We start from the raw sequence: 16252 nt of genomic DNA, 5'->3' as shown, positions 1-16252 counted from the left end.
TGTAAAAAAAGAAAAAAATCTAAATCGCGTGACAAAAGAAAGGCCGAATTAGCGGGCGGCGATTCTGTAAAAATGTAACTCAATCGCGAAGTGGCATCTCACGGGTGGGGCAGGTTTTTATTGCGCAAGCAGCTGGCGCTTATTGAATAGGATAAAATGTCAACGTATTAATGGCAGCATTCGACTCATCAAGGTTAAAAGCTCCTCGGTGGGTTTCCTTATTTATTTATTTATTTCCAAAGCCGAGAAATCCAAGTGGAGGTGAGAGCATCGGGTGCGGCGTGAGAGAGGATGGGATTGTGCGTGCAGATGTGGAGAGACACAGAGAGAGAGATGTGAATCATCAGGGTGCAGGTCAGCGCTTCACACCTTATTCCGTGACGTGCGCACACTGTGGGGGTGAGGCTTAATGCGGCCACGCTGGGGTTAGTAACACAGGCAAAGACAAAGGCTTCCCCGTATAGTCATTAACAGGCTATCGGGGCAAGTGCTGTTAGCGAGCACCTATGAAGGCAGGTAAGGTACACGAGGACGCCTTTGTCTCCCTTGTGGCGATGTTTACGTGCTGTACCAGGTACTCATTTGAGGCTACGTCGACCTAGAGGAGGCCTAGAACCAGTTCAGATAATCGTCACTGGGTTCGTAGCGCAGCGCACTAACCGCTACGCTACCGCTCCCCAATCGGCGTTACGGTTTCTCAGCGGTGCCAACGGGAGATGCACTCTGGGGGCCACACGTGGGGTTGGGGGGCTGGTGGTGGTGGGAGGGAGAGGTGTGAGAAGTCGGTAGAGGTTACTGCAAGGGCATGCACACCACTGGCACACGTAGCAGCAGCAGGCAAGGGGGAGAGAAAGCACAGAACAAAGATGGCCACCGTAGGCTTTGCTGCCATGGAAACGTGGTGGGGGCGGCTGCGTTCCCACGCGAGGAGCTGCGGAGGGGCGGGACAAGGAGGCAACAGGACACCGCACGACACCGCACGATTTACCTTCACCCACAGCACGCCTTGCACACAGCACGACACAGCACGCTTTACCTTCACCCACCGCACGCCTTGCCCACCGCATGCTTTACCTTCACCCACAGCACGCCTTGCACACAGCACGACACAGCACGCTTTACCTTCACCCACAGCACGCCTTGCCCACAGCACGCCTTCCCCCAAACATGCACACCTTCACCCACAGCACGCATTACCCACAGCACGCCTGACCCACAGCACGCCTGACCCACAGCACGCTTTACCCACAGCACGCCTTACCCACAGCACGCCTTACCCACAGCACGCCTTGCCCACAGCACGCCTTGCCCACAGCACGCCTTGCCCACAGCACGCCTTACCCACAGCACGCTTTACCCACAGCACGCCTTACCCACAGCACGCCTTACCCACAGCACGCCTTACCCACAGCACGCCTTGCCCACAGCACGCCTTACCCACAGCACGCCTTACCCACAGCACGCTTTACCCACAGCACGCTTTACCCACAGCACGCCTTACCCACAGCACGCCTTACCCACAGCACGCTTTACCCACAGCACGCTTTACCCACAGCACGCCTTGCCCACAGCACGCCTTACCCACAGCACGCTTTACCCACAGCACGCTTTACCCACAGCACGCCTTGCCCACAGCACGCCTTACCCACAGCACGCTTTACCCACAGCACGCTTTACCCACAGCACGCCTTGCCCACAGCACGCCTTACCCACAGCACGCCTTACCCACAGCACGCCTTACCCACAGCACGCTTTACCCACAGCACGCCTTACCCACAGCACGCTTTACCCACAGCACGCCTTACCCACAGCACGCTTTACCCACAGCACGCCTTGCCCACAGCACGCTTTACCCACAGCACGCTTTACCCACAGCACGCCTTGCCCACAGCACGCTTTACCCACAGCACGCTTTACCCACAGCACGCCTTACCCACAGCACGCCTTGCCCACAGCACGCCTTACCCACAGCACGCCTTACCCACAGCACGCCTTACCCACAGCACGCCTTACCCACAGCACGCCCTACCCACAGCACGCCCTACCCACAGCACGCCTTGCCCACAGCACGCCTTGCCCACAGCACGCCTTACCCACAGCACGCCTTACCCACAGCACGCCCTACCCACAGCACGCCCTGCCCACAGCACGCCTTACCCACAGCACGCCTTACCCACAGCACGCCTTACCCACAGCACGCCTTGCCCACAGCACGCCTTGCCCACAGCACGCCTTGCCCACAGCACGCCTTGCCCACAGCACGCCTTACCCACAGCACGCCTTGCCCACAGCACGCCTTACCCACAGCACGCTTTACCCACAGCACGCTTTACCCACAGCACACCTTGCCCACAGCACGCTTTACCCACAGCACGCCTTGCCCACAGCACGCCTTACCCACAGCACGCTTTACCCACAGCACGCTTTACCCACAGCACGCCTTGCCCACAGCACGCCTTACCCACAGCACGCCTTGCCCACAGCACGCCTTACCCACAGCACGCTTTACCCACAGCACGCTTTACCCACAGCACGCCTTGCCCACAGCACGCCTTACCCACAGCACGCCTTACCCACAGCACGCCTTACCCACAGCACGCCTTGCCCACAGCACGCTTTACCCACAGCACGCCTTACCCACAGCACGCCTTACCCACAGCACGCCTTACCCACAGCACGCCTTACCCACAGCACGCTTTACCCACAGCACGCTTTACCCACAGCACGCCTTGCCCACAGCACGCCTTACCCACAGCACGCCTTACCCACAGCACGCCTTACCCACAGCACGCCTTGCCCACAGCACGCCTTATCCACAGCACGCCTTGCCCACCGCACACCTGACCCACAGCACGCCTTACCCACAGCACACCTTACCCACAGCACGCTTTACCCACAGCACGCTTTACCCACAGCACGCCTTACCCACAGCACACCAGCGGGTGCAGCAGCGACCCCCATTCACACGACGAGACCCCCAGGGCTGTTAGTTCAGCCGGGTTGGTACCGGGTTGGTACCGGGTTCGGAGCGGGGTGAGTACCAGGTCAGGGGGCAACCACCACGCTGTGGAAGTCGGGGGAGACCTACTGGCGAGTAGCTTCCCCGTGGCTATTGGTTGGGTGACAGACACGAGACGCGTGTGTATCTGCGCGATGCAGGGGAGTCGTGAAATACCCATGCATATCGTTTGCATATAATTTTTGCATTCAGGGCCTCTACTTCATGGCCAGGATGGCATAAACTAAACGCACGGATGGATGAGTGTACGGTTGAGTGAAGGAATGGATGCGCGAAGGAATAGTTGAAGGGCAGCAATGGATGGATGAATGGATGAATAAATCAACGCGCCAATGAACGCATAATTGGATGCACGGATCAATGAATTAACGCATGAATGAAGGAATGGATGAATTAACTGAAAATTGATGCATAAATAAATTGATGAATTGCTAAATGGCAAAATGTATTTGTGCCTGAATTAATGGATGGATGCATTAGAATTTCGGGGGTGTCCCAATAACCTGGTCCATGTCAGCAACTTGGAAAATGATTCCACACACGGCACACCGCATCCACCATGCCCTCTCATTGTGGCTGCGGTTGCTGACCCAGAAACTGATCGGTGAGAAGTGAAGCCCTGGCGATGCCACACTGAACTCTGCAGCCACTTGGCACGCACCTCCATTGAGCGCTGTTGTTCTAAAGCAACGGCATCCACAACTCGCGCGCTCTCCCTCGCAGTCTGCAGCGACAACACGTGTTCTTTCACGTTGGTCTTTTGAGTTGAAAATGAGCAAAAAGGGGAATTCTTGAGTGGTGCCACTGAGGCAACTGAGAACGACAGCGAGGGAGCATCTATCAGTGGGCACGGCGCCTAATTTGTCGCGACTGGGGGGGGAAGGCCGATTCACGGCGTGCGTCCGCTCATTACTCCCCGAGAGCCATCTGTAAATCAATGGCGTACCGCACGGACGGAGCTCGTCACCACCGCCCACCGATTGCGAGCTCAAGTCCTGTAACGGGCCCCAAGATTAGTGACCTTTTTTTTTGCAGCAAGCCTTTTGCAACTTGAGCACAGCTTGTGCCGACAACTTTTAAAACTATCCATTGGAGGCCGCGTGCATTTCACAGCGAAAAGATTAGGCGGCATCAGCAGCAGCAGCCCCAGACAGGAAATAAACACAACCGGTAAAGCAGACGCAACTGAAATCTAAATCTCGGGTTTGACTTTTCAGAACGGATATAATCCACATTTTGGCTTTTATCGACATAAATGCCGTGGCGATAAAGCCGGTGCTTGGTAGACGCGTGGGGAAGCTGGGGAGGGAGCCGCTGCTGCTGTACCTTGTAGCCCTGGTTGATGCCGTTGATGAACTGTGGGTTTGGTGGAAACCAGGTGAACTTGAGGGCCGTGGAACTCAGCGCCACCACCCTCACGTTTTCCGGCGTCACCGTCGGCACTGCGCGCGCCAGAACCGCACGAGGAACATCCCACCGAGAGTGAAACACGGCGAGGCACCACAACCGCCACCACCACCACCACCACAACAGATACCACCACTGCCGCCCCCACCGCCAATGCCACCGCCACCACCACCACCACCACTCCACCATGACCACTGCCCCCACCACATTCACTACCACCGCTGCCCCCATCACCACCACCATCACCATTGCCCACACCACCGCCACCACCACCGCTCCCACCACATTCACCACAACCACTGACCCCACCACATCCATTACCACTGCTGCCCCCAAAACCACCACCACTGCCCCCACCACCGCCGCCACTGCTGCCAAAAACGAGAGCTTTTATTAGAACGCTTGTGTCTGCACGTACAATCCCGTGGATGAGACGACATACATTTTATCTTTAATAAGACATCTGCAGTACCTCGTACAATATATAAATTGCCCATGTCACATACCTCTGCGATATGTCTGTAAGAGCCTTTAATACGTTTGAAACGATCCGTACATTACATATTTGTAGTCAAATACTCTGCGTGGCACAGAACTTCCATAGAGAAGCCTGTGAACAGCACCGGCTTTAATAAAAGTCGATGAGAAACAGGGAGAGATTGACAAAGACTCTGGAACAAGAACTGAAAAGTGCGCAGAGAAGCACGGAGCAGTAGCGCCCGCTTGGATTCGCGAAATGTCTCCCGGCTCAAACATTTGTGGGGCGGCACTCAACTCCACTGGCGGCCCTGAGCAAGATGTGGCAACTACACTATGGGGACCTCATTTGCCAGTAAAAATATGATAATTGGTTCTTTACCCTTCTATCTGGCAACAAAACTGACACCTTTTTGCAAGGAGTCATGTTTGCATAGACCGCAATACCTGCAGTCATAATACAAACAAAAGAACATATTATCAGAGTTATGTTCTTTTGTTTGTATTATGACTGCAGGTATTGCGGTCTATGCAAACATGACTCCTTGCAAAAAGGTGTCAGTTTTGTTGCCAGATAGAAGGGTAAAGAACCAATTATCAAGATGTGGCAACTCCACGTGCCTATGGCAAGGTCCAGTCTCTCTCTCTCTCCGCAAAGCAACCACTGTAGTCTGATTTCGATGTAAAGCTTTCGTGACTGCAGGGATTCGTCTTCTTGGTTCTTTCGGTAAAGTCACGTAGAAGTGACTTTACCGAAAGAACCAAGAACACTGTAGTCTGCTCACAGAGTGGCTCTTATTTTAACCACCAAAAGGAAATGCTGAAAATAATTTCAATTAGGTTATGGGCATCACAGGCTCATGCACATCCAGGGGTGAGACCCAGGACAAAGGTTGTATGTATGCATGTTGAACTTTTTCACACCGTACATTGCCAACCGTGCTAAACAAGATCATTTGACATAGTTGCAAGGGGGCTATACGGTATGTGAATGAATAAAGTTATACGAATCTAGTCATAACACACACCCGCACATGTAGCTGCTCGACCATCAGCTAGTGCTTGAATATACAGGAGAGAAAATTCCGGTACAATCGGGAGAACGCGGTGATGGACAGCGCCGAGATGGGTTTGCGTGCGGGCGCGTACCTCCCTGCAGCGTCCACTCGGTGACTGTGGCGCAGTACGGGCCCAACCCGGCCGCGTTGAACGCCGCCACCTCCAGCTCGTAGTTGGTCCAGACGATGAGCTCTTCCAGCAGGAAGGTTGTGACCTCTGCCCCCGTAATGTTCCTCGTCTGGTAGTCTGCGGGAAGCCCCGCCAAGCGGTAGCTGAGAGCGGGGAGGGATAGGGAAATAAATAAATAAAGCGCTCGCGACATTCAAGACTCAACGGACATCGACCGCGCATCGGCATACAAGCAGGTAATTGTTTTAGAAGTGGTTTCCTATTCAAATACTTGATTCAAATGTAATTATCTTTCTCCTATTTATTACTCAATTACGTTTGAACTTTTCAAATGAAGGTAATTCGTAAGCTAATTATTTATGACAATGCTCCGTCTGAGGCTGCAAAAACATCACGTTGCATTTACAGCGACGATGGAGCGGAGGAGGAAGAAGAGGTGATGGTGGAGGAGGAGGAGGAGACGCGGCGACGAATTCGGCTCTTGTGCAGGAACCAGGTGGATTATTACGTCCAGCAGTTGATTGATCATGGCTGATGACGATGATGATTACGATCCACTTCATACACTGCATCGGGCATTTCGCAATGTGGCTTCACACAGAGTCTGTACACCATCTCATGATGCACAAAGTGAGCTGCTGCAAAAAAATTAGGCATTGGAGCCCATCTCCCATTTACATATCTGCAGAGGCAGTGGTGGAAATTCAACATTCCTATGGCGGGGGGGGGGGACGACCCTCTCCATACACATTTCTACCACAGTTGCCTTCCCCACGAAGGGGAACTAATTGATCGACCCCGGAGGGATGATGGATTGAGTCGACCCCCATCCCGAGTCGGGAGCCACCTCACCGTGCCGCTGCGCATCCTGGACGGATCGTGTAGAGCGGGCTAGGAGCTGGGTTCCCGACTAGCGACAGACAGGAGATGACGACGATGACAACGAACGTTGTTCATTTTGTAGAACGCTCTTTACTCCGCGGCGTCTCGGAACGCTGGACACGCGACTTACATCTCATCTCAACTCGATCGAAAGGGCCCCCCCCAAGTGGCAGATGTCCCTGTGTGGCACACAGCGAAGCAGCACTTGGCCTACAAGCAGGCATTAGTCTGCCAGTAGGGGGCGATGACTGCTGCTCATGCTGTGTGCAATCCCAATTGAATCTTTCGACAATGGATCGTGTGATGCCAGCGCACCGTGGCCCACTCGTTTCGAATGAAGCCAGGCGCGTGGTTATTTTACGGAATGTACATCCGCGGTATTAACCAGGGCCAGTCTTCCGGATTCGAACCGCGCACCTCCCACAACGGGCGGCGGACGCGCCAGCGGGGTCTCACTCACCGGATGACGTAACCGCGTAGGGCGCCGTTGTGTTGGCTCTCGGGGGGCGGCTGCCACTGGATCATGATGGACTGGTTCGTACGGCCGCTTGCAATCACGTTCTGCGGGGGGGCGCCGGGGGGCTCCTCCGGCAGGGTCAGCCTTGAGGTTGAAGCGGGGAGGGAGAGACGGGGGGAGGGAGGGAGCGGGCGAGAGAGGGAGGGAGGGAGGGAGGGGAGATGAGGCAGAGCAGGAAGGAGGGGAGTGAACGACCCACATCGGTCTCAGCGCTGCCCCATCTAACCCGGCCCCACTTACAGCGCCAAGGCGAGACAACGCGCGCCGCCTGTCAAGAGCAATCGGCAGCAGCGAGCAGAGCGGAGACGGGGGGGGGGGCAGCCTCCACGGCGCCCACGCGTACGGCCCTGCGTTGTTACCGTGTAAACCGCGGCACGTGGTCGTCACGCGCTTTGCACGCTCGGATTGCGGCGCGTTCATTGCGCTGCATTGTCTGCGCACAGCTCTCTTGTCAATCCACTGCTGGATGAGGGCCTTCTCACGCCGCGCGGGACACGGTGGTGGTGGGGATGGCGGGGTGGCGGAGGCGGTAATTATTTGAGCGTGCTTCACCACGCCGGTCAGTGCGGTGTTGGTGAAGGCGGGGGGGGGGAGAGAGCATCGATGCGGGAGCATTGAAAGTACGGTACAACAATCAATTTGTCTGCAGTGCCCCCTGCTGCACGGCAGCGTGTGTCATGGAAGCGTGCACGACAGGGCCCGTGAGTGAGTGCGCGAGGCTGACGTCTCGCTCTAAACGTCGGGACGACGACGCTCAAGGTGACGACGAGCTCCGGCACGCCAGCGCGTTGCTTCGCGGGCGCGGCCTTTCCAACGCGACAAGGGGACCGGAGTCGTCGTAGTCGTCGTCATCGGTGTGACATTGCCCCGCCGGCGCTCGAGGCTTACGGTGGGCGCAGCACCCATCAACTGGGAGGTTGATGAGAGGTGATGGGAGGAAGGGAGGGAGGGAGGTTTATGGGAGGGAGGGGTGGCCCCGGGATGATGAGTGGATTAAGCGGGGGGGGGGGGGGGAAGTGCGACCGCCGACATTGTTTGTTGTGGTTGAGTTCTCGCGCCCCTCTACAAATGGGGGCCGTCCACACACCCTGCCTGCCTCCTGAAGGCGGGAAACCCCCCACAAGTCACGCCCAGAGTGACGCGGCCGACGACGAGGCCGTTGACGTCACCAAGCCCCGCCCATCACCTCCTGTTCAGCGGCACGCGTGCTAGCAGAGGCCGTGACCTTCCCCCCCACCCCCAACTATTACCTAGTTAGTCGAGTAATGGAACCGATAACCGGTAGGGCGAGCGATCACTCGGGTCGTCGGAGGGAGCCCTGGGCTCGCGTGAACCATTATTCACCACGCAGCTCGGTTACGCTCTGAGCCAAGAGGCAGTCACTTACAGACCTCGCCATGTAGATAAGCACGATAATTAGAATTTACAAAGCCAGCCTTGTAGTCAGGAGCATTTGTATTTACAGCCTCGCTGCATCTATTTGTTATTCTATCGTGTTTTTCTGTCGGCGATGAACGTGACGGTGTATAATTACACGTTGCTTGTCTTATTCACCACTTCCACCGCAGCCTCTTTATCTTCAATTTGGCACCGCAGACCAACTTATGAATGACGATCATTTACAGCCCCTTCTCAATCCACCGCTGGATGAAGGCTTTCCCACGCGGTGTCGGTGGTGGGGAGCCGTGTTTCTTCCCATACTTCATCACACTGGTCAGTAGAGGCCGGTGAATTACGGATTAGATCGTGACAATGACGGCATGATCTAAATACATTCTACCCAATCGCCCACAATCGTCGCATCTCGGAACGCAAGCCGTATTGAGCGTGGACGGCTCTTGGTTGGATGTCCACGAGCTGCAGGCCTACGTGGTGGGCAGCGCAGCAAACCCACTCGTTCTACTGCTCCCCGACGCGACAAAGACTTCACCACAGCGCGGAGGATGTGGCGGTGGTGACCAGGGCCCCGTTGCAAGAAATTAAACGGCGCCCCTACCTGTTCAGTGTCCCCCCCTCTTGTTTATAGCTCGGCGACTGGGCCCCCATGGGCCCCCCACGGCTCCCCCGTGGGCCCAACATGAGCCCCCCGTGTGGACCCCCCGTGGGCCCCCCGTGGACCCCCCCCCCGTGCGGCCGCACCTGTCGGTCTCCTTGCTGAACTGGCCGCGGCCGACGTCGTTGATGGCGCAGACGCGCACGCGGTACGTCCGCGAGGGCACGAGCCCCGTGAGCGAGAGGCGCGTGGCCTGCGGGTCCACGTTGGAGAGGTGAACCATCCAGGGGGAGTCTGCGTGGGGGGAGACACGGGGTGAGGTGGGGTGAGCCGCCACGCGCGCATGGTCAATACGCTCAGCACACCTCTCTCGCCGGTAAAACGGGGGGGACCCATCAAAACAGATTGGCGTGCGTCCGGCACGCCACATCAAGTTTACCACTCGCTGCGGCTGTGCCGCCGGATCGACCGGCGGCCCGGGAAGTATTTTCATGCCGGGAGAAACCAGGTCCAGTGGTCCCTCTCAATTCCTCAGTGGTGATTGTGTTATTTTCACCGTTCTTAAGAGGCCCAAATGCCCAAAATGCTAAGTGGCCAGCGAAAGGCAGCACTATTGAAGGTATAAAACCAGTCCAGAGTTTGCTCGCTTATACGACTGACGCTGTGGAAATTGGCGGTCTTGAAAGGCGATAGGCCTGTGGGCTAATATTGGATTAACGTGTGGAGACAGAACGGAGTTCTGCTAATATTCACATTTAACTGAAATGCTCCACAGGAACGCATAATGAGTTTTCACTGAAGTACAACAGATAACGCGTGTCGTGAATTGAGCAGGGTTATTACTGTGATAGCTTGGGGGGGAAAGAGACGATGAGGGAATTCCAGAGTGCAGGTGTTGAAGCATCGCTGTGGCCTGCAGTGCGGTGAGTGGGTGGGTGAGTGGGTGAGTGTGTCGTTGTGGCCTGCAGTGTGGTGAGTGAGTGGGTGAGTGTGTCGTTGTAGCCTGCAGTGCGGTGAGTGGGTGGGTGAGTGGGTGGGTGTGTTGTTGTGGTCTGAAGTGCGGTGAGTGGGTGTGTCATTGTAGCCTGCAGAGTGGTGAGTGGGTGGGTAAGTGGCACGGCGCCGCACGCACTGTTCTCCGAGATCTCCACCACGTAGCGGATGAGAGGGCTGTTTCCGTCGAACGGGCGAACCCAGGATAGCTCGAGCGCGCGGCTCCGCTCCTCGCTCTGCCGCGCGCGAAGGTTCTGCGGAGGGTGCGGTAGCTCCCTGCAGGGCAACGCACGAGGCCGGCGTGAGTCCATCATCACCATTATCATCATCATGACCATCAGCAGCAGCCATGATCAATACGCTGCTGGATGAAGGCGTCCCAAAGCCACCACCAGCAGCACCATCAGCACCACCAGAGCCAACACCACCATCACGACCACCATGAAAAATAATAATAATAATACCACCACCAGAATCACCAGCACATCCAGGGCCACCACCAGCACCACCACCACCAGCAGCACCATCAGCACCAACAGAGCCAACACCACCATCACGACTACCGTGAACAATAATATCACCATCAGCATCACCAGCATCACAAGCACATCCAGTGCTACCACCAGCACCACCATCACAGCAGCACCGCCACCACCAGCAGCACCATCAGCACCAACAGATCCAACACCACCATCACGACCACCATGAAAAATAATAATAATAATACCACCACCAGAATCACCAGCACATCCAGTGCCACCACCAGCACCACCATCACCAGCAGCACCGCCACCACCAGCGAAATCAGTTCAACCACCAGCACCGCCGCCGCCGCCGCCATCATCACGGGGTGAGCGATCAGCTGCCAGCGCACGGGTGTCGGGCGCCAGCGTGGCGTCGCGACGCACCTCACTTCCAGCCGAGCGCTCCGCGAGTCGTTCCCTCCGAGCGACGTCACGCGGCAGGCGTAGGTGCCGATGTCCCCCGACCACGTCTGGGCGATGACGAGCGAGCCGTCGGGGCTCTGCGAGACCCTACCGACGGAGCCCACGCTCAAGGGCGCCCCATCCTTCTCCCACACGTGCCTGAAAGATAATAACAGGTTCGGACAAATCGCGCACACGTTCCGATGTGCGTTTTCACTTTGGAAGTTATTTGAACGGTGGCGTGCACGCCGACGTGTAGCCGTCAAGGTAAAATGCGTTGGCATATTTGTAAATCATCCTTTTAGCACTGTTTGTTTTTGTCCGCAAGTTTTGGCAGGTGATCCTTTAATCTATTCGGGCCAGTTTTCGATATTGAGCAACACGCGTCTATAAAAGGGTTTTGTTCATACAGGATCATCATCTTTACGAGCGTTATCGTGAAATCGGCCCCGTTGTTCCAGCGCGTGGCTGCGCTGACCTTATCTCGACGGTGGGGTCGTGGGTGACGCTGCAGGTCAGCTCGGCGGTTGTGCCCTTGATGACGCTGCGGTCCTGCGGGGGCACCGTGATCTGGGTGCGCGCTGGGTGTTGGTAACGTCAGGCAGAACGTGGCAAAAAGGGAAACAATCAGTCGAAACATTTTTGTTCTCTTTTTTTGGGCCAAAAAAACCCGAAAGCGTGATGCTGCTCGGGAGATTTAGCCAAACACTCTCCGGGTTCTCCGGTCTCCGCGAATTCCATTTCTCATTGTTGGAATTGGTCAAACGTCCCTGTTTAGCGGCACCCTCCTGAAAAGAGGCTCCTAAGATTCGGCGAACGCTCGCCGAGTAAACGAGGAACGATCTGACACTGTCGCGTGCCGTACGGATCTCCCAAGCGTTTTCGCAGTCGTACCACGCGGCGTCCGACGTTTCGCTCGCATGCCGGGAGCCTTCTCCAATTGGGTTCCCGAAGAAGCTCCCGGGGGCACAGAGGGAACAACGGCGCGCGCGTGCGTAGCACAACCCCGAGACACCTCGTAGAGCCGTAATGAATAAAGCAATGTATTATTATTGAACAAAATCTCGCGTCGTCTCATATTATATATTACTTTTATTTTTCGTCTCCATTTACTGACGCATTATATTGATCCAGTTTTTTAAAGACCCAACACAAAAAATGTGCCCACAACGATGGCATTATTGTACTTGTATAACCTTCAGGCTATAATAATAAAAATACTAAGGGTCGCTATTGTACGTGGGACGGCCGACTGATGGAAAATTTTCCGTCTCGTACACGAGCGCAGGGGCAAACGAATTGCCGCGCCAAGACGAACGGCACGTCTCGGCAAGTTTGCCAGACGTATTGCGCCGCGCCGCATTGCGCTCGCCGGCGCGCGCGCACGGCGAGCGGCTCCTGAATAAACAACGTCGTGCCGTCCTGCCGCGCCGTGGGAAGGCGTTTGTGTTAAGCGCAGCGCGGGCGCTCTCCTCCCGCGCGTTCTGTCGCGACTGTCAGCTCGCGTTAGGTGCTATCTCGCCGAGCGTCTCGTACGCTCGACTCGAGCGTCGCCGCTTTGTATAATTTACGGCGGCGTTTTGTCACGCGTCGCGGCGCGCCGTCAAGACGCGCCGTCAAGACGGTGCCGCATTAATTGTGCAGCGTGACACGTCCGGACCCGCCGGCAATCCACTGCTGGATCATGGGTGTTGTTTGACCATACTTCACCATGCCGGTCGATGCGGATTATAGCGGGGGCGGGGGGAGCACAGTACGATGGTGGATTCTGCTGTACAGTTCTCCACTGCCCACCATTTAGAGCGCGTATTTTGGGCAACGCTCACACAAAAGGGTTCGTGCGACGGATTAGCAATTACAACACGTGACAGGGTTATTACTCGAGGATTACTCTCACCCCGGCGGTGACTTCTTTGTTTGCCCAGGGCACCGATTACGTTGAGGCCGCGGCCACTGCCAGTTCAGGATATGTGTACGGAACGGGACGGTGTCACTGCCTGCTGTTATCATGCAGGGTGAAGTATGGCGTGCTGAGTCGGGACGATTGCAATAGACGACTCCGTTCGGTGGTCGACTCTTCAGGTCCTTGTAACGGATGGCTGTCACCCAGACAGCCTGCCTCCTCAACGCTGGAAATCCCCTGTGAGCCACGCCCAGTGGGACTCGCCTGATGGTACCGTGCCCTGCTCCTGACCTCCCGTCCAGCGGCACACGTCAATACACAGGCGAGACTCCTTCCAACTATTTTCGCGTTATCCAATTGGTCAAGTAATGGCACGGATATTCAGTGGACTAACCAGTCACTCAGATAACTGGACAGCCCAGCGCTAGCGTGATGTACCCAAATGCCACTGTATCATGGTAACCGCAACCAACATGCATTACCATGGGCGCCGAGCGACCGGTGTTGCCAACTCGGTGATTTCGTCGCGAAATTTCGCAACTTTTGGCAACATTTTGGCAAAGCGACAAACCCATTGACTTCAACTGATTTGGGAGCGATTCCCGTAGTAAGTTTAGGTTCTTGAATCAGTTCACTCCGTGTCAGAGAGTGATATCCTGCTGCTCAAATGAGCATCGTTGCTGTGCCCTGAACCAGTGGTGAAAATCCCACGTTCCTGCGGCAGGGGCGAGTCTATCCATAAGCAAAACCACAGTGGACTTCCCCATAAAGTGGTGCTCGTTCTATCAACCGCGGAGGGATGATGGGCTGAGTCAACCACAACCGGGATTTGAACTCGCAACCTTCCGCTTGCGAGCAGCTCGCTCCACCGCTGAGCCACCGTCGTACCCGGTGCGCGGTCTAGGGCCGCAGTTCCAGGGACGTACAAGAAATACCATTCTGGTTCAGCTCGCGCACCGCTCGGTAAATTATCCAGCGGTGACATCTGACGACTCGAGACGTTCCGGCTAGCGACACCTCGTGACCGTGAGGCTCGTTTGGCGGCCTCCTAGCCCATCGAAGGAATTTTTTTGCGAGCAAGCGCCAGCGCGGGCGCCAGCGTGGGGAGGCAGCGTGGGTGTCAGCGTGCACAACGCACCGAGGACCAGCAGGCTGCCCTCCTGCGAGTCGGCGCCGCGCGAGTTGGTCGCCACGCAGCTGTAGCTGCCGGCGTCCCCGAGCCGCGCCGGGCTCACCAGGAGCCCGCCTGACTCGAGCAGCGTGAAGCGCGCCGTCTGCACCGAGCCACTCACCAGCACCACCCCGCCGTCTGCACCAGCGTGGTGGGGGGGGGGGGGGGGGCACGCGTGAGAGGGAAGAGAGAGAAAGAACAGAGTGAGAGAGACGGGACAGCGACGTCGCCGAGTCCATGGGCACAAGTGTAACGGTAAAGGCGCAGCCCTGCAATTTCTTTGCTCACGCCACTGCTTGGCCGGAAGGGCCTTAACTTAGAGCCCTAGAGGCCCCCTCTTGAGGGCGTTTTGGCCTACTCTTCCACACACCGTTTAATAATCACACGTGCAAAACCCACGATGAGGTGCTCGGGGGCTGGCTATGATTACGTCGATGGCCGTCGTGTTGCGGCCTTGGCCGGGAAGTGGAATCGCACTGCAGACGTCGTTCCTTGCTTTTCTACTCGTACCATTATTGTTATTGGCCTGGGGTCGTGACCCCAATCCAATGACAACGGCAAAACCGCTGCGGGTCGTGGCCCACAGTTTCAGGAATACTGCATTAAAGGAATAACAACTTCACAAACGGGAGCATTTAATTAATTACTCCGCCAAAACCAAGGAAGCTCGACAATGTTTATTTTTCCGTCGAGTGAAAGATGAAAAATTGCCCCCCCCCCCCCCCCCCCGATCCTTGTCGGCAACAAAAACCGAAAGGAAAGAAGCAAAATATTAATTTTGATTGGCCCCGTTAAAAATGCTGTGCGATTAAAAGCTAACGTGAAATCGAACACTGACAAATCGTGTTTACATTCTGAGCCTGCTGGGCCATCGTTTATGAGCGCCTGAAGTTGCGTTCCACGTTCCGTGCGCGGGCGGCCTGGGCCCCATGGCTCGCCGTGCACCTGTGCGCTTTGCTCTCTTACAAGATTGTCGTAAAAAGTGCAATTTACGGGAGCATGTTAGTGGATTTAAACGAGCTCAAAGGGGAGGGGGGGTGCCAGTTATTTCTCACGGCTACGCGGCGGACCCATTTATTAAGAGGAGACTGATTCATCAATCACTGACACGGGTTTAATTTTTTAGCGCCGCCCTCACCGTGCCGAATGCCTCTGAGCACAAACAAAGCATCAAACGGATCTGACAGGCGCCTTATTATTAAACACTCGAAAAGGAAAACATCAAAGTGCCCGCTTGCCAACGTGTCACTTGAGCCCGCAGCAAATGGCACAAGAGGCTGAAAAAACATTTGACGGTCAACAGGGCAAAGAGGCGCTGAGAGGTCTCCATTCTAGCATCGTGCAGGATGGAGGAACGGGGAGGCACCGGGACAGACGCCGAAGTGGTACCCTGGAGGTCAGCGATGAACTGAAGCCACGTGGTTGGTTACGACGTACGGGAGGGCATTGAGTGTCCACCGTATGACGGCTGCATGATCTGGCGGGATGGAAGAGATGGTCCAGGAGTGGTGGAATCTTTGACACTGGCTATGGTGACCCCTCGACCTTGAGTTTCAGAGCGTACTCTCAATTGACGCCCCGTTTCCACTGGCACACTCGAGCCAAGCCGGCATGATGCGCTCACTGGCTAATTGTCGTGCCGAGCCGGAACCAAACCGTGACGCACTGGCCTCGCGACACATCTGAATCCAGTTTGGGGCCGAGCAGGGCCCAGAGGCGGGGCTAACGACTCGTCCATTGCGTTCGACGCCGGTGCCGGGTCACCGCGTCGCCCTT

The 16252-nt window shown here is 56.2% G+C and overlaps 1 protein-coding gene across 1 annotated transcript in view; it reads right to left on the bottom strand.

The window, feature by feature from the left end:
* LOC133345990 (protein sidekick-2-like) overlaps positions 1-16252 on the bottom strand; it is a 306122-nt gene that overhangs the window by 22419 nt on the left and 267451 nt on the right. Inside the window, 8 exon segments of the mRNA XM_061557213.1 lie at positions 4346-4461; positions 6053-6234; positions 7434-7574; positions 9630-9777; positions 10616-10752; positions 11385-11561; positions 11881-11983; positions 14444-14614. Of these exon segments, the coding sequence (XP_061413197.1) occupies positions 4346-4461; positions 6053-6234; positions 7434-7574; positions 9630-9777; positions 10616-10752; positions 11385-11561; positions 11881-11983; positions 14444-14614 (1175 nt within the window).

This window comes from Lethenteron reissneri, chromosome 3, assembly GCF_015708825.2.
Source record: "Lethenteron reissneri isolate LAM-NWPU_2019-01 chromosome 3, ASM1570882v1, whole genome shotgun sequence".
Lineage (NCBI taxonomy): Eukaryota > Metazoa > Chordata > Hyperoartia > Petromyzontiformes > Petromyzontidae > Lethenteron > Lethenteron reissneri.
The sequence above is the reverse complement of the archived record's forward strand: the minus strand, read 5'-3'. Positions and strand labels throughout refer to the sequence as shown.